This window comes from Neolamprologus brichardi, chromosome 9 (assembly GCF_056152115.1).
Source record: "Neolamprologus brichardi isolate AB-2024 chromosome 9, ASM5615211v1, whole genome shotgun sequence".
Lineage (NCBI taxonomy): Eukaryota > Metazoa > Chordata > Actinopteri > Cichliformes > Cichlidae > Neolamprologus > Neolamprologus brichardi.
The window spans coordinates 29,458,167-29,477,501 of record NC_142112.1 but is presented as its reverse complement, the minus strand read 5'-3'; the positions used below and the strand labels follow the sequence as shown (position 1 = coordinate 29,477,501).

At 41.8% G+C, this 19,335-nt stretch overlaps 1 protein-coding gene across 1 annotated transcript; it reads right to left on the bottom strand.

Moving 5' to 3' along the window:
- Positions 1-7,492: 7,492 nt before the first annotated feature.
- Positions 7,493-18,074, bottom strand: LOC148101487 (uncharacterized). Its single transcript, XM_087846269.1, has 6 exons — positions 17,602-18,074; positions 16,940-17,093; positions 15,105-15,265; positions 14,716-14,922; positions 14,411-14,592; positions 7,493-13,116 (listed from the first exon to the last, which is right to left on the bottom strand). Exons 1-6 carry the CDS (start codon positions 17,657-17,659, stop codon positions 7,645-7,647), a joined length of 6,234 nt encoding a protein of 2,077 aa, XP_087702395.1. The 5' UTR covers positions 17,660-18,074; the 3' UTR covers positions 7,493-7,644.
- Between the last annotated feature and the right edge of the window lie 1,261 nt (positions 18,075-19,335).

Here is a 19,335-nt window from a genome sequence, read left to right as displayed (position 1 = left end):
CACCTGTGTGTAATCTAATATCAGTACAAATCCAGCTGCCCTGTGACGGCCTCAGAGGTTGTCTAAGAGAATATTGGGAGTAACAACACCATGAAGTCCAAAGAACACACCAGACAGGTCAGGGATAAAGTTATTGAGAAATTTAAAGCAGGCTTAGGCTGCAAAAAGATTTCCCAAGCCTTGAACATCCCACGAAGCACTCTTCAAGCAATCATTCAGAAATGGAAGGAGTATGGCACAACTGTAAACCTACCAAGACAAGGCCGTCCACCTAAACTCACAGGCCGAACAAGGAGAGCGCTGATCAGAAATGCAGCTAAGAGGACCATGGTGACTCTGGACGAGCTGCAGAGATCTACAGCTCAGGTGGGGGAATCAGTCCATAGGACAACTATTAGTCGTGCACTGCACAAAGTTGGCCTTTATGGAAGAGTGGCAAGAAGAAAGCCATTGTTAACAGAAAACCATAAGAAATCCCGTTTGCAGTTTGCCACAAGCCATGTGGGGGACACAGCAAACACGTGGAAGAAGGTGCTCTGGTCAGATGAGACCAAAATGCAAAATGCTATGTGTGGCGGAAAACTAACACTGCACATCACTCTGAACACACCATCCCCACTGTCAAATATGGTGGTGGCAGCATCATGCTCTGGGGGTGCTTCTCTTCAGCAGGGACAGGGAAGCTGGTCAGAGTTGATGGGAAGATGGATGGAGCCAAATACAGGGCAATCTTGGAAGAAAACCTCTTGGAGTCTGCAAAAGACTTGAGACTGGGGCGGAGGTTCACCTTCCAGCAGGACAACGACCCTAAACATAAAGCCAGGGCAACAATGGAATGGTTTAAAACAAAACATATCCATGTGTTCAAATGGCCCAGTCAAATTCTAAATCCAATCGAGAATCTGTGGCAAGATCTGAAAACTGCTGTTCACAAAACGCTGTCCATCTAATCTGACTGAGCTGGAGCTGTTTTACAAAGAAGAATGGGCAAGGATTTCAGTCTCTAGATGTGCAAAGCTGCACAGCAAATCCAGCATGTCCAAATTAACACTGTCAGATTTGATTTCATATTCTATATGGGTCCACACCAGAGAGTGTTAATTTAACTCTTTTTGGAGAGTTGGTACGTTAACTCTGATTTAGTGTTAAACACCAAATCTGTCTGGAGTTGATAATTTAACACTTACTAATGCTAACTAGGTGTTAAGAGTTTATATATTAACTCTCAAAGAGTATTTTAGTTTAACTACGTAAGAGTTATCTTCTAATTAATTCTAAAAAGCGGGAATTTTCCTGTTCTGAACTTCTAGAAATTTCTCTTGGAAATAAACATTTACTAAAAAGATGCAATGGCTTTTGAAAAACATTTATTCTGAACTGTGCACCACAATTTCAAAACATTTTCTGAAAGATGTAACAGTGTACATGTTCTCACTTTCATTAGAATTTTGTTTATCAAAAGGTCTGACATAGGTGAGCTGGTAAATGCAAATAACAGCATTCTCATCACTTATTTCAATACAAAATACAATATGCATGTCCTTCATTCGTCACTTTGTGGAACTGCAACGCACTTCTGCTCTCCCCCATATTCCATCTTCACAAGCATATCCTATGTGGAGATTGAATAAAAATTAGTTGACACTAATTAATGGCATAAACAATTGCAGCACAGTAAAAAAAAAAAAAAAAAAGGAATCCTTTTTGAGCCATTACTTGTGTGAAGTATTTTCCCAAAAGACAAGGAGACAGGCAACAGGTAATACTGAACTAAATGTAAAACCTCAACCTTTTTCATTTTTACCTAAACCGTGTGCACAAAACTCTGGAGGGATCTAAATGCTAACGTAGAACCCAGTCAGGACGTCTGCTACTGCTGTTTGCTTGTTTTTTTAATTTTTTTTTATGGGAGATCGTTTTCAGGCTTCAAGTAGCACCATTATACCAACATTTCACATTCTAGGCATTGTTTTAGGTGCATTTGACTGAAAATTCACATGCGAGCTTTTTTTCAAGGCTGTGGTATTTGCCCACAAACAATACCTTTTAGTTAGCTAAAACAGAATATTATGCTATCACCGAGCAACTTGATCACACAGCTTTCAACTCCAAAGAGCCACAGAAGTAAAAGCTAATAATAATAATTGAAACAATCTTTGAAAAAATGACTTACCAAGCATGGCAAACAACTCAAATATGTAGAGCAAAATGTTGTGAAACGGCTTCACTTCAGCTTCAATTGGAGCCTATGGTGCTGGGGGCGGAGTCTGTGAATTTACTCTATTGGTGTCATAGCCCCTGTAGGAGTTCAGAGTTAAGAGGTCAAGAGTTAATGTTTCCATTGTAACACCTCCAGATTTGACATAGAAACACTCATTTTTAACACTCGATTTTAACTACTATCATTTTACACCTCAGAGTTACATTAAAAGAATGTGACTCTACTTAGAGTAAAATTAACTCTACTTTTGCAAGAAGACTACTAACACCAAAACATTTAACACTTTTGAATTTGCTGTGTGGTAGAGACATACCCTAAAAGACTGGCAGCTGTAATTGTCTATGACCCAGCATTTTGGGGTTATTATATTCGTGTTCCTAGGCATATTGTAAGAAGGTTTAGTTCTTGTATTATCAGGTTGCTTTGAGTTATTTTTTTCATTTAGGTTATGTATCTCTTTCTGTTTACTACATGTTCTTGTCCTCAGTGTACTCTCAGTTATGCCTGTGGTAGGTTCTCCTTGTTGTTTAGTGTGTCTATCATGTTTCATGTCTGTTGTGTTATCTTGTTCTCAAGTTCATGTCATGTCTGCGTCTTATTGTGGTTACTGTTTTGTTTTGAAAGAGTCTGGTGTTCTTTGCTCATTGTATTTCGTTTTACTCTCCCCCGTGTTGTCATTATGTTTCATTCTAGTCAGCTGTGTCCTCAATGTGTCTCCACCTCCCCTAATCACCTCATGTGTGTATTTAAGTCCACAGTCTCCCTGGGTTCAGCATCACGTCGTCTGCATATGTACCCCCATGTTTTCCTCGTCAAGGTCATAGTTTAAAAAGTCAGTTTAGTTCATAGTCGAGTCTTGTTTGCTATTTTGTTTTATTCATTCTTTCAGCCAAATAAAGGCTCGCTTTATTTTGGAAACTTAGTTTTGTCTCCACCGTGTCTGCTTCTGGGTCCACCTCATCTTCACACCGACGCACCCCGCTGTGACACATTCATCTTTTTAGAATAATCCACATTAAAATTTATGTTTCTTCCAATTGTTTGTTCAACCATTGAAAATGTGGGATTGTGTCTAAAAATTCCAAAAGTGAAAACATTTTTTTTTTTTAAATAAAACGCCCCAAACTACAAAACCTGTGTCACTGCCCAAAGGATTCTTGAGCCAACTTTACACCCTCAGTCAATTACAAAAAAACTTGTTCCTTACCAGGTCTTAAAATAATTAAAATATATTTGATTATTCAGATCGAACAACACATATTACATATTACACTGTGTCATTACTTAACAAAAATTAAGCCAAGTGCTTTGTGAAAACCTAAGTTGACAGCTTGCAGGACCATATTTAGCAGGAATGACTTGGAGTACTTTTTTAGTATATGATTTTATCAGTCTCTCACATTGTTGCGGACACATATTGGTGCACTTTTCTTTACAACATTGCTTCAGGTCAGGGGTCGGCAACCCTGGGCACTTGTGCCACAGCTGGAACGCGAAGGGTTAACTGATGGCATGACCATAGCTAGACTGGCCATCGGGCATACCGGGCATTTGCCTGGTGGGCCGATGGTGATTTTTCGTTTTTATGGGCCAATGGTTTTTTGTGTGTGTGTGTGTGGGGGGGGGGGGGTTGTAACGGTATAAACAATGAATGGTGGTGGATTGGCCAGATGCTGGCCGATGTGTAAAAATAACTCAGTTGTTTGGTGGTGGCTGTGGCGGAGCTTCCACAGAGGCCAGCAGGTGGGTGAGGGTAAGGGGAGCAGAAGGAGGAGAGACCCAAGGCGGCTGCCGCTCCGAGTGTCAGGTGAACTGAACTTCAGGTAAGAAGTTATGACCTGCAGTCTATCTGGGTCAGATATAAACCAAGTTGAAGTGCAGTTTATTTTCTTGTGCTGACTATTTACAGTCAGTTACAATAACTCGTACTGCGTACTAGCTAGCATGACGGAGTTTCTATAAAGCTGGGTGGGTGCTATGATGTTACTGATAGTGAACTTGATTTTATTCATAAGGTTAGTTAGTAGAGTTGCCAACCATTCCCTAAAAGAACGGAATCGTCCCGTATTCAGAGAAAATATTGCGCGTTTTATATTGAGCTGAAAAGGAACACGATTTGTCCCAGACTTCAGCTAGAATGGAAAAAGACACAAATCTGGGGTTATTCTGTGTCTTTACGCTGTCAGCTGCCTCTTCTTCTCTCATTCTCTCCCCTCCCTCTCCTGTTGCTACTTCAATCATGAAACTGATCAATGATCAGCTGATCGGCTTTTCTCTCTTGTTTGTTTATCGCCCACTTTGCACCAGAAAGAGGAAACCAGCGGATGTCGCGCTAAACAACAGCAGCAGGTTTAAGCTTGCTCAGCTGTTGTTAGAATTTATTTAATATTGATTTCTAGTATCAGCTGATGTTTGCTGGAGCCACAGCATAAAAGCTACTGGTCATGATATCAGTTTGAATATGTGGTGAGAGGGAAACATGAAGATGAAACCAGGAGATGTCCTTACTGAATCATCAGAGCTGAACAGGTGATGGAGAAACAGGTTTACCTTTTAGGTGACATGAATGAGTTGAAGGGAAGTTATGAACTGTTTCTGAGAGACAAATAACACCAGGATCCTTTTCTAAGTAGCTGACAGCTGGTAACTGTGCAGGGGCGGGTCTAGCAAACATTTGCCAGGGGGCCAGGTAGGGCATTAACAGGGAAAGAGGGACACAAAAAATACTTTTCTTTCTTATTCTCATTTAAAATGTCTAGCTTTTAACAAATAATTATCCAAATCTTACAACCAAAGTTTTTATCTGATGTAAAATGTATAGAAATCATACATATACCAACAAGACAGTGTACATCACTGTCACAACAGCATTTGTTTTCATTCAAAGGCTTTATGGTTTTTCCTATAATACCTGGTGGGCCGGTCTCTAGTCAAAATGCCCGGGCTGATGTTTTGTCCCAGTCCAGCCCTGCTGGAAGAGCATATGGGAGAAGGACACAACCTATAACGGCAGTGCTCAGTGGCTAGTGGATCTGAGGGACCACAGCAACCTCCCTGAACAGGGCCCAGTAACCATCACAGTGGCAGACATCCAAGAAAGGGTCTCCAGTATGACTAGTTGGACAACACCTGACCCCGCCATGGTTCACGCCTACTGGCTGAAGAAGCTGACTGGACTCTATGAGCATCTCGCAGCACAAATGAACCAGCTACTAGTTGACGAGACGCACCCGGAATGGCTAATTGAAAGCTGGACAGTCCTGATCCTCAAGGTCCCCCAGAAGGGACTGGTCCCATCCAACTACTGACCAATAACCTGCCTCAGTACCACATGGAAGCTCCTGTCAGGCATCGTAGCGGCTAAGATGAACAGGCACATGGCTCAATACATGAGTGGGGCACAGAAAGGAATTGGCAAGAATTCCTTTCTGTGCCTAGATCTATACACGATCAACAGGACCCCAAGAGCCTTCATCAGGAACTCAATGGGGATGCGGCGGGCAACAGTAGAAGCCAACTTCAAGCTCATAGCACAAGTCACCATCAAGTGCGGGATGTACCTAGGAGATGCTCTGTCCATGCTGCTGTTCTGCATAGGCCTTAACCCCCACAGTGAGATCATTGACAAGGCTGGCTATGGATACTGACTACGGAATAGAGCAATTATCAGTCACCTGGGTCAGACAAGTCTTGAGGAGTCAGCTGAATGGTAAGAACAAGATCCGGGCTATCAACACCTACGCCCTGCCCATGATCAGGTACCCTGCTGGGATAAACTGGCCAAAGGAGGAGATAGAAGCCACTGACATCAAGACAAGGAAGCTCCTGACCATGCATAGAGGGTTTCACCCCAAGTCCAGCACCCTGAGGCTGCACACTAAGCGGAAGGAAGGAGGCCGGGGACTGGTGAGTGTCAGCACCTCAGTCTGGGATGAGACAACGAACATCCACGAATACATCAGGAAGATGGCCCCAACCGACCGAATGGTCAGTGAATACCTCAGGCAGCAGAAACCCAAGAAAGAAGAGGAAGATGATGAACTATTGTGTAAGCCCCTGCATGGTATGTACCACCCCCTGGACAGAATGTACCACCGGTAGATAGAGAAGGTGGCTGACATCCAGAAACCCTACCAGTGGCTGGAAAGACCTGGACTGAAAGACAGCACAGAGGCACTAATCATGGCAGCACAGGAACAAGCTCTGAGCACAAGATCCATAGAGGCTGGGGTCTATCACACCAGGGAAGACCACAGGTGCAGGCTGTATAAAGATGCGCCTGAGACAATCCAGCACATAACAGCAGGGTGCAAGATGCTAGCTGGCAGGGCATACATGGAATGCCATAACCAAGTGGCCGGCATAGTGTACACAAACATCTGTGCCGAGTATGGCCGGGAAGTCCCGAAGTCAAAATGGGAGACACTCACTAGGGTGGTGGAGAATGACCGAGCTAATCCCAGATACAGAAGTCCTGTCGAAAAAATGGTGATGGCTAACCAACCAGACATAGTGGTGGTAGACAAACAGAAGAAGATGGCTGTAGTGATAGATGTAGCAGTTCCGAATGACAGCAACATCAGACAGGAAGAAGCAAGTGAGGCTGGGGGAGATCACCTCTGAAACTCGGTCCCTCAGTATTGGTACCCCTCAAGGATGTGTCCTCTCACAACTATTGTTCTCCCTCTACACCAATGACTGCACCTCCAAGAACTTGGCTGTTAAACTCCTGAAGTTTGCAGATGACACCACCATCATTATGCATGGTGCCATGCTGCTGTATTGCAAGCTTTTTTCCATTACTGTCATGAAGTTGACAAAAATTCTGAATTAATGAGTTAACAGTGATAAGTACTGACCATCACCTGATGGAGAATAATTTATATCAAACAAGCTTTAGTAAATAGAGAGAACCCAGTGACAGATGTGACAAGACAAGATAAAAGATAAAACATTTATTTAAATTCCAAATAATAATAATAGATAAATTATGGAAAGTAAGTGTGTTAACAGTAAAAGCATTTATCAAGAGTTACATGTGTAGTTGCAATGCTGTTTTTCTGTACCATATTGGCAATTTAAAACAGTGATATAAAATATCCTTTTAAAACTTCCAGTTAGTAAACTAGATGACATTTGTTAAAAAACTGCATTAGAAAAACATGAACCAAAAAAAAAAAAAAAACACCACAAAGGACTGTACTGTAAAAAAGGTTTGATTAATATATGAACTTTCCTTTATTACAATGGCCATTTTAATTGAATCTCAGTGCAAAATATAGATTGAATCCATCATTGTAGTGTTGTGATGGCTGATTGCATTTATACAGTAATATCTCTATTTCAGTTTTTCACAATCTGGTAGAGACTTCAGCTTCATCTGGTAGAGACTCTGGGTTCTCACTGACACTTTCGCCTTCAGCTCATTCACTCAGTAGAGCTGCCATTGTTGCAATAGTTGCATTGGGATCCAACAGTTTCACCAAAGGCACATTCACACCTCTCTCCTGAAAGATCAAATTCTGCAGAGTCATAGCCTGCATAGAGTCAATGCCTAAGGATGAAAGTGGTAAATCATCTTTCAGCTCACTCTGCTCCATGCCAATAGTCTCACTAAGTAGAGAAACAACATAGTCCTTTGGAGAGACGCAGACATCTTGTTTAGTTTCAGAGTAAGTCTCTCTAGATTTTTGGAAGGCTGCCTCAACTAATGCAGAAAGGCGCATAGACAAAGCTTTATTTTGGGAGAGGATATTGTATCTGATGTTTCTGAAGTGAAACCTGCAAACAGCTTGCTGGGGTCGGTTGAGCACAAGGCATTGCTCCAAGCATTGATAAATCTCAGCCACATCTAAAATCATTATTCCCTTTGCCTCCAGAAAACGCTGGAAATGTTCTTTGTTCAAGAGCAGACCAAGGTTCAGAGCTCCCCAGTTGATAGACTGTGCAGGCAAGCTGAGTTTGCGCCTGTATTGACAGAACAGATCGAGAAATGAATTGGCTGCTGCGTAGTTTGTTTGCGATGCGTTTCCCAGGAAAGCGGAGATGGAGGAGTAACATACAAAGTAATCCAACGGACAGTGATTTGTTGCATAGTGCAAATTCAGGACACCATTTATTTTTGGCCTGAAAACCTTCTCGTACAGAGATCTGTTAAGGGTCTCAATCAGCCCGTCATGCAAGACTACTGCACTGTGAAACACACCTCTGATCGGAAAACCAGGGAACTTCTTGCCAATGACATTGATGACTTTGTGCATATTCTCATAAACAGATATGTCACACTCCATGCTGGTGATGCTGTTTCCACACTGTTTCTCCACATTGTTGATTTCCTGCTGTACTTCTGGTGTGGGCTTGCTTCTGGAGAGAATGACAATGTACTCACCACCTCTTTGTGAGATGAACTTAACAGTCTCAAAGCCCAGACCAGAAAGACCACCTGCCACTACATACACAGACCTCTTTCGAAAAAGCCGTTTTTTTGTTGGGAGAAGTGGAATCTCAGACAGTGTGCTGCCAACATCATTTTCTAGAGCTACGACAGCCAATTTCTTGGAGCTGAAATATGAGTCTGGTTTTGCTGAATCAATGCTTTTTCGTTCAGATTTTGCACTCTGAAAGGTAAAGCTTTCAAGAGCCAATTTCCCATTAAAGTTTAAGGACTTAAGCCAGTGATAAAGGTATGGCCTGTGTGTTCTCAGGAATCCCTTTTGGAAAATGACTGGCATCTGAGTTATCTGTACATGAACACCTTCCTTTGCACTTTGGAACACTTCCTCAACGACTAGATCCTGCTTCGGAGATTCACATACGATTACAACATGTTGTAACCCTGGAAAGTTGCAAATTTGAGCAGTTAGGGATTCATCAAATGGAGGCAGAATGACAACTGCACCCAACTGACTGGCACCTACAAAAGTCCCATTGCACTGCGTTTCAACATTCACATTCCAGCCTGATTTGCAAGCGCTAAATGCCAAGACTTTCAATAGTGCAGAATCAGGCACAGAGCAAATGATTGTTATATTACGCTTGGCTCCGAGCAAGGCTCGATGAAGGATTTCCCATGCTAGCACAAAGTAGGAAACACAAGGTGTTTTTCTGAGGACTGGGAACTTTTTGGTGCTGTAGCACACTTCCTGTGGTACTCTGATCTTACTTGCTGCCACCACAGGATAACAGGAAGCAACAAGTTCTCCCACTTTGAATTTCTTTACATCTTTTCCAACTGCAATGACAGTACCGCTGAAGTCAAGAGCGAGCAGCTTGTGTTTCTGAGATGAGTGCTTGTTCCAATACAGTGTTTTGCCGAATTTTAGATTTGAAGTGCTGACTGGGAAATAGTCGGAAGAGTGAACACATATCTTACTGGGCTGGATTTCAATGAATGTATCACTGATCGGCTCAGCCTCCTCGTCAGAGCGAATGGCACTCAGTTTCGTAATTTCATGAGAATCAGCTGTCAGAAAAACACAAGGTTCAGACACTGTAGATGTATAAGTGCCAACATCATTGTCAGTCATTTCTAGTGGGGTTCGCATAATGGAAGGTTTCAAGACCTGTCCATCTTTTACCACCAGTTCTGGGTGCTTGCTGCATGGGTATGACCTTAGGACATCAGACAGAGCTGCAATGTCCTCAGGAGAGATCCTGCTCACATCAATCAGCTGAAAAGAAAGATTTGGTATCTCAGCAGCGAACGATCGTGTCATACCAACAAGAGCAAAACCTGGACTTACGTGGTCTACTGTGATGTCAGATGAACGGTAGGTAATGGCTCTAATTGATTTGGGGAAGTGAATTCGCTTTAGCTCAACAACTATTTGGCGGAAAATCTCACAGCAGTCAGCTAGACTCTGCAGGATGATTTCAGCTGGCCGTGATGTGAAGTCTTCATTGCCCCACAAAAATAAGACCTCATCAAAGTTTTCTCTAATATCTGTGATTTTAAGACTTGCCAAAAGAGAAGGGAAACCATTGCCCAAGATGTCCTTTGCATATGTGATGGGAATGTAAGTAGATGCTGAGTCCAAATATTTCTTTAGACCATCAGCAATCCCTAAAGTATCACAGAACACCAACACCTTTGGAGGAGGAGTAGCAATGTGATCATTTGGGACAACATTGAAGGCATTGTGGTAGAAGTACTCATCTACCACATGAGAATGACTGCCTAGGTACTTGATTATGACATTTTTGACCTCAACCAACACTCTGCCTTCCTTGTCTGCAAAGCACCCACAAACCCCAAAGTGATCAGTGCCCACATCAGTTGCTCTCAGATAAATAGTCATCTCATTTTGCAAAGGTTCAAAGACTGTAAGACTTCCTATTTTGGCAGGAAATCCTGACCTGCCAGCAAAGATGTGCTCTACTGCAACTGGGAGAAGCTGCATCAGATAATCCAGCAAGACAGGATGAATGCAGTAGTCATGCAAATGAGGCTGAAGTTCTTCTGGAACTGAGACTTTTGCAAAAGCCTCTTTCAGATCATCTCCATAGTGCACATCCTTCTTATTCTGGAAGATGTCTCCATACTGAAAGCCTCCTTGAGAGAGATACCCATAAAACTCCTGAAAGCTCACTACAGATGTGCATCGTTTGTTGATGGAGCTTAGTGAAATGCGCTGCTCCTCAATCAGCCTCTCTTTCTTTGAAACCACAGTGCCTGATGCATAAACTACAGATGAGGAGAGAACGGTAAATCTGGTTTCCCTCTCTGTTTGTTCTAGTTGCACTTTCATTTCAGGTGGATTCTGTGTTAAAACAAATGGTCTGTGAAAATTGACACTGAGCTGCAGTGAACTGAGAGGTACTTTTGGTTTAGCACTGGCCATGCACGCAGCTAAACCCAGCTCAGCATAGAAAGCACCAGGGATGATGGGTACATCATTATGCTTGTGCTCTTTCAAGTAGAAAGAAGAGTCGGACTTTAGATCACAAGTGAAAATGTTGCTTTCACTTCCTGTCTGACACAGCACAGGATGATTGCTTGCTGTGTTATTCTGTGCTGCCCCAATGATAACATCCTTGTCTGAGCAGTCAAATTGATATTTAGGAAAAGGCAGAGGTACTGTCTCATAGCCTTTATAGAAGTTTTTCCAATCTACTTGAACGCCGAGTTCAAACAGTTTAGAGACAACAGACATGACTGATTCTTGATCTCTTTCTGGCTGCACAGAGGCAAGGACAGCCGTGTCATTTCCCAGAGATTCCATTATGTTTCTCTGCAGTGCCCTTCTTGGACCTATCTCAACAAACACAGTGTGCTTCTTTCCTCTAGTTGCTGACTGTACTGCCTGCTCAAAAGCAACCGGATCACGAATGTTTCTAGCCCAGTATTCACCTGTGCAGAAATCTCCCTGCTGGACTTCCTTCCCTGTCACTGTTGAGAACAACTCTGTGTCAAGATCATTTGCCTGTAAGATGCCAATTTTTTCCACAATTTCTGGTAGAATTGGGTCCATCATGTGGCTGTGATAAGCAGCAGGGACATCCAGCACACGAAGGAACAGATTCTGACTATTGGCTGAGGTGCTTAGCTCCTTATGGAAGCGCTCAATTGCGTCTGCCTCACCTGAAAGGGTGCAGGACTGTGGGCTGTTATATGCAGCAAGGCCAATTTTACCAGAGTAAGGAGGGAGCAGTGAAGATACCTCTGATACAGCCATGTTGCTGATCACGAGCATCTTTCCCCCGGTGACATTTCTCTGGAGAGTGCTGCGGAAATATATGACTTTTACTGCATCCTCCAGAGACAAGAGACCAGAGCAGTGAGCGGCTGCCACTTCACCAACAGAGTGTCCAAGAATTGCATCAGCTTTGACTCCCCAGTGCCTGAGCAAGGTAGTAATCCCAACCTGAATAGCAAAGAGGAGGGGTTGGACAACGTCTGGGTTTCTGAAGTCGCTGCTCTCAAATTCGCTCTCAAGAGTATCCAAGATGTCCAGAGGACTCAGCTTTTGGAAAAGGTCCTTAATTTCTTTGATCTTTTCTCTGAATATAGGCTCATTTTTTAGTAGCTGCATGCACATACGATGGCAGGTGACACCATTTCCACAGAAGACAAACACTAACCTTGGATCTGAGAAGGCAACACTGATATTTTTGCCAACAGTACCAATTAGCTTCTCTTTTAGATTAACTACAGAAGACACTGTGATGGCTTTTCTGTATTTATGTTTTTGGTGGGTTCTTCTGCAAGCTGACGTGTAGAGCAAAGAATCTAGATCAAACCGGTTTTCTGCCTGTAGCTGACTGATGGTATCTTCCATCATCATGTTAAGTGATTTTGAAGAATTTGCAGATATGACAAAATACTTGACTTGCTTGTCATCATGCCTTTGCTTAGAATATGACTGGATGTGCTGTGTGACAATGGCGTGTGCATTTGTTCCCCCAAAACCAAAGTTGTTAACTCCTGCAACTCTTGCACTAGAGCATTCCCATTTTTCTGGTTCCTTAGGAATTTTAATGTTTAGTGCTGTGGTATCTACACCGGAAGCCTTATCAGTGTAGAACACCGAAGGAACAATGGTCTCATGCTTCATCATCAGGAGAACCTTAATGAGTCCAGCGACTCCAGCAGCAGATTCTGTGTGTCCAATATTGCTCTTTACAGAGCCAATCCAGAGTGTCTTTGAACCGGAAGGTCTAGATTTAGCAATGACGTTGGAAATGCTTCTTGCCTCTGTTGGGTCTCCAGCTGGGGTTCCAGTCCCATGTGCCTCTATGTACTGGACATTTGCAAGGTCAGACTCTGAATAGATTCTGCGGAAAAGCTCTTCTTGTTGTGTCATGGATGGTTTGGTGATTGGAGTGACAGAGCGACCATCTTGGTTTACAGCAGTTTTGCTGATTATACCCCAGATATGGTCATGGTCTTGAAGAGCCTGTCAAGCAACAAAAAGATCAAAATGAAACATGAATAAAAGTGTGTATTGATAAAGAACATCTTATACCAGAGTCAAACATATTACATGCCATATTTGAACTTTAGCTTATAGTTATAAATATATAAACTAGATTGCACTGATGTGAGTTACTCAGCTGAAGGATAAATACTGCAGAGATTTCCACTTTGTCTTAAATCAAACGGAATGTTCTATATTTTGCGTAAAGGTATGCACTATGGAGCCACTTGTACAGCTACAGAAAATACATTTGAAAATATCCTCTGTTCAAGCTGGTTAATTAGAACTAAACTAAGTGTGCAAAAATGGAAATGAAATGTTAAACCAATCTGTTGGAGACAATTTTTATAGGCTAGGCGAGCAGGTCAATCACGTTTGATGGAAAGTGTACAGTTGGTCACTGCAGTTATTTGCAATTGATTACTGAATATGAAAAAAAGTTAAAGGGAGTCATTGTTGTGTTTTTAGCTCATCCTCCCGAAGGACCAACAGGTCTATGAGATGGCCAGGTGTTCATCGCCCATCTGTCTGTCCCTCCATAATTCACAAGGTTTGCACCTGCCCCTAGAATATTGCTCAGATTTTAGCTAAACTAGATTAACTGTAGTCAAAGGAGCTTGCAAGGAAAGCGTCTGGACTTCTTTAAGTTACTTGAAGACGTTTCACCTCTCATCTGAGAAGCTTCTTCAGTTCTAAGGTCAAATGGTTCACAATCACCTCACCCGAAACTCTGGCTGATTGGGACCCACACCCAGTTTCACACCTTGGCTCAGGCGATTAGAGGATCATCAGGGGGTCCTTTTGTCCCTCTGTGGGGGGACACTCCCACTAGGTTTATATCTGGGACTCTCCACCATTTGACCTTAGAACTGAAGAAGCTTCTCGGATGAGAGGTGAAACGTCTTCAAGTAACTTAAAGAAGTCCAGACGCTTTCCTTGCAAGCTCCTTTGACTACGATGACTTGGATGACTGAGAACCTTCACAGACAGATTAACTGTAATGAATATGACAGTTTGTGATCCTGCTGTACTTCTCAGTGGATTTTAATTATCCTTAGTTTGTGCAACAGAGCCATTAGTTTGTACAAGAAAACTGATAACTTCCTTTCTGTACTTCATGTATTATAGTAATCTATGAATTGTGATGGATCATCAGCTGGTTGAGCTACTACATTGCCAACATCCGGGTTTTGCACTTTGGCAAACTGTCCATTTAATGTTTAAATTCCTGAAGTATTTGACTTTTTCTTATAATTAATCTGCATATGCTGACCTTTTTCAGTGGTTTTAGGAGAACTACTCCACATCCGTCCCCTCTGCCGTATCCATCTGCTCTACTGGAAAAAGGTTTGCTGGTTCCATCAGGTGAGATCATCTTGGCTTTGCTCAGCGCAACAAAAACTCTTGGCTCAAGGATGCAGTTGACCCCTCCACAGACAGCCATTTCACAATCCCCTGATAAGATAAAACACACCATATCATCCCAACTAATTAAACGCCGCTTTCTAAATAAATACGATACTACAGAATGATTTCCTCTATTGCTAATTAACCTGAAGTTATCTATGCTGGACAGACCTTGTTTTATTGATTGAGAGGCAAGATGAAGAGCCACAAGGGATGAAGAACAGGCAGAGTCTAAGGACAGCGAAGGTCCGGTGAAGTTAAAGACATAGGAGACTCTGTTTGCTGCAATACTCATGGCAAGTCCTGTGCCAGTCCAGTGGTTGATCACACTTGGGTGCACATGTGCAGCTCTTGTTTCATAACCTCTGTTCATTATTCCTACATAGATACATAAAACACAGGGGTCATGCACTTATCATTTTAACATTATTCATTTGAATGTATGTAAATTTTGATGGTAATTCTGGTATAAAAAGTAGCTTTGTTTTGGATCAAGCACCCATTATTGTAACACAAAACAATAAAAACACAAAAACACAAGTAAACTTTTAGTACCTTACCAAAAAACACTCCTGTTTTGGTCCCACTGGCTTTTTCCATTGGAATTCCAGCATTTTCTAAAGCCCTGTAGACACACTGAAGGAGCTGTTTTTGCTGAGGATCCATTTGTTCCACTTCACTGTCACTGATGCTGAAAAACCTGTGGTCGAATTCATTAAACCTGAAAATACCAAAAAAAAAAAAAAAAAAACAAGGTCAGATTCAGGCAATGGGATGTTCTAATTACTGTTTAAATTCTTCCTTCTTAGATTACTTCTCATACATGTGTTGCATTTACATTGTAATGCATGTACAGACTAAAGCTGTAAAGCTGTTTCTATTGCACAAACCTACAATCAGTTTCTATTTTTGGTTTGTCCACAATTTCTGTGCAATACTCCACCAAAAGAAAGGAAACTAATGCAAATGAAAGGCAGATTTGCTTAAATCCAAAGAGCTAAAGACAAAACACTGCAGTTTGGTAAAACACAATGAAAGAAAAAACCTAAATCATGGTAAAAATAAAGTACATTCTCTTTCTATTCGTATATTCTATACTGGACATGACAAATATAATTTGGTCCAGGTCACAAAGATAGGTCAATACAACCTAAAGTGAATTAAAACACATGACATATTACACCATGCTTTTATTTATTAGAACAAACAAACAAACAAACTAAGCCAAAATGCAGAAGTGATGTGTGAAAAACTTTGAAAAACTAAGTAGATCTTCACTATTCCCATAGAAATTAACTGGTTAACTAGCAGCCAAGCCCTGTAAATCAAGCACCTCACACTTGTTGATCAGTTATGTTTTGGTGGTTTGTTAGTCTGGAGTATTCGGGTTTGTGATTACACAATGTCAGAGAGGTAAGACAGCAATGACTAGTGGTAATTATTATAGGCAAGTGGAAAACTTTCAAGACAGTTTTTTATTGTCCAAGGAGTGGAAGACCCAGCAAATTTACCTCAAGGTCAGCCTGTGAAATGCAATCTTAGACTCTGCAGGCCTCAGTTAGAACATTAAATGTTCAAGTTCAGACATTTATGACTTGTTTGAAAAGATTTACCTGCCTCTTCTCTCTAAAAAGAACATTTCAGCACTGCTTAGGTTTGCAAAGTTCCAAAAACCACAGGACTCGTTTGGACAGATGAGACCAAAGTGGAGATGTTTGGCCATAACACACAGTAAACACATATCAGGATGATGGTTTGGACTTGTTTTATAGTCACAGGATCTGAGAACCTTGTAGTCATTAAGTCAACCACAAACTCTTCTGTTTACCGAAGTATTCTAGAGTCAAATGTGCAGCAATCTGTCTAACAGCTAAAGCTTGGCCCAATTTGAGTCATGCAAAAGGAAAATGATCCCAGCAAATCTACAACAGAACGGCTAAAATGAAAATAATCAAGGTGTTGGAATGCCTCAAAGTCCAGACCTCAAACAGACTGAAATGATGTGTTGAGACCTGCAAACCTCAATAAACTGAAACAACATTGCAAATTTGAGTTGGCCCAAATTCTTCCACAGTGAAGTGCCTGCCTGATAAAGTCATGCAGAAAATATGGCCTCTGCATGCAAATATGGCCTCTGCATGCAGAGGCCATATTTGAGTAGTCCAGTGTTTGGAGCACTTGTTTTATTTTCAAAAGGGGAAAAAACTAAACCGTCTTTGGAAAAGCGTCAAAATAGTACGTCTCTGTTTTAATACAACTTAGGAGCAGCAGTGTGATTTCATTAATCAACACTTCATGAAGTGTGAAATTGCCAAACAAAAGTTTATATGACTGTATTGATAGGTGCACATTTGTGAAACAGATAAGCAGATCTAAACGAGATAAGGGGCCATACCCGTCAATGAGAGCAGCCTTGGCTGTGCGGGATTTACCCGGCTTGTTGTCATCAGGATCATACCAACTGCTTAAGTCAAATCTCTCTTTGGGAATTGGCACAGAGCAGTTTCTCCCGTTCACCAGAACCTTCCAGAAATTGTCAAGCCCCTCTCCTTTTTTGGGGAGAAAATACATATAAAACACTTTTTAAACTTTATGTAACTATAGTGAAAGATTTTTCACTGTTCCTAATATACTATTTGGGGAATGGTACAGTTTTTGCCTCTGTATACCACCATTTGTGTCTTTTTAAGAATCTACTAGATTAAGCCTAGCAATGCCTCCTTCACCTCAGGAACAAATCTTTTGGGTGTTCCAGTGGACAGCTATCAAGTTTTTTGTAACAACCTGTCAAATTACTTTTGAGCCTCTGAAAATGACTGCAGTTCCTAAACAATTCATCCAATACATTTGTCGAACCCCTTTAATCAAAGCTGAAAGTCTGCACTTTCATAATCTAGACTGATTTCAAATCCACTGTGGTGGTTCACAGGTGCAAAAACACAAAAATGTCCATGTCTAAATACTTCTGGATCTGACTATACACCATGTGACGCACAACAATCAAATTAGGTAGTAAAATAATAACAGACAGACAGAAACTTCTTAAAGTGTCCTCACCGCCTGGAAAATTGCATCCAATTCCCACCACTGCAATGCTGTCTTCAGTTTCTTCCATTGTGACAGAAAATCACTGAAAAATAAATAAATAAAAAAAACAGAAATCTTTAGTGTGTTAGCATGCAATCGCCATGGCAGCAGATCAGAAAAAAAAGTAGAGCGAGTTATTGAGTGAAACAGTGTAGTTAGTCCAGTTTAGTCATGCACCACTGTATCCTTACATCCATCCCGTTGGCAGTTTCCCTCACTGATGGTATCACTGCTGGACTTGCCGTTCTTATAGCCAGCTTCTTTTCTTTATCAAACATTAATGATTCATGCTGTACGTGGCCATGGAGATGAAGGACTTCAGTGCACACATTTATGGTGCCTCGCAAATGGTTAGACCACGTTTAATGGGCAAGTCGATATGTTCTATAATACAGTGGTTCCCAAACTTTTTTTGCTGGGCCCCCCTTGTTTTACAAGAAAAATGTTCGCGCCCCCCCTCATGCGCACGCGCGCGCGCGCGCGCACGAACACATCCTCCAACCACACACACCCATATTTTGCTCCATTGCGGTTTATTTCACACCTCAAACATTTAGTAAACAATTAAGCAAATAATTACAAGTAATCTGCAATAAATTACAGGTAGTAAGAAAATAAACTACTAACTCTTTTACGCTATGTCCACACCTACACGGGTATTTTTGAAAACGCAGCTGTTTCGTCCACACGTAAACGGCGTTTCGAATCACCGAGAATGGAGATTTTTTAAAACTCCTTTTTTGCGTTTACTGGACGAGGAATACAGAGTTGGTCATGCAATGTCAAAGGTATGTGCCTTTTTTCACGTCACGCTGTGTGCATGTTATTGTTTACATGAGATGAATTGCAGAATGGCAGGTAGAGACGAAATACTGTTAATCTGACTATCTGCAGGTTTTACACGCTTACATATAGTTACTGTCCCTCCATTTACAAAGGCAGAGGCGTCACGGTGTAATTATTTTACATGTAGTTGTTTTTTTCTGTGTAATAATATTCAACATTGCTATCAATACATTTTTCAAAAAATCCCTCTGCAAAATGGGTTCAAAAACATAAACAACTGTTGGACGCTGTTTGTCTGTGATTTGAACCGGGGAACAAATTGTGGCAGGATCAGCCTGATGTTATTTGTATCCCACTGTAACTTTACTGTATAAAGAGCAAACATCTCCAAAATGTCAAGAGTAGTTAGTCATTACAACAAGTGTTTGTGAACTACAAATCAAGAATGTGGGATACTGTTTGTCCGTGATTTAAACAGCCCAGCGCTGCTCCCAACAAAGGGAAAACCAATCCTGCAAGGAGACCTACCTCAGCACTTGTGCAGGTGAAACCAAAGGGAAGATATGCTTCACCATATTTTCTAGTCTTTGGCTTAGAATGAAGTTGGTTTGGAAACATATTCAGCTATGCTTCATCTCCTGCTTTGCCTTTGTGTGGGCGCCCGTGCTAGCAGTGTCCAAGCGTTGTTTTTTTTTTTTTTTCCCTTTTCATGCCGCGCCCCCCCTGCAATGGCTCTGCGCCCCCCCTAGGGGGCGGGCCCCACACTTTGGGAACGTCTGTGTTAATGCAAGTTAGTGTGAGTGGATAGGGAAAGGGTGTAGCGGATTCTTATCTGGTCTGAAGTTAATACAGCCACGGAGTGATGTTGGGGTCGCGGTGGAGCTGTCCGTCCACGTACAGCCGGTCCACAGCGATGAC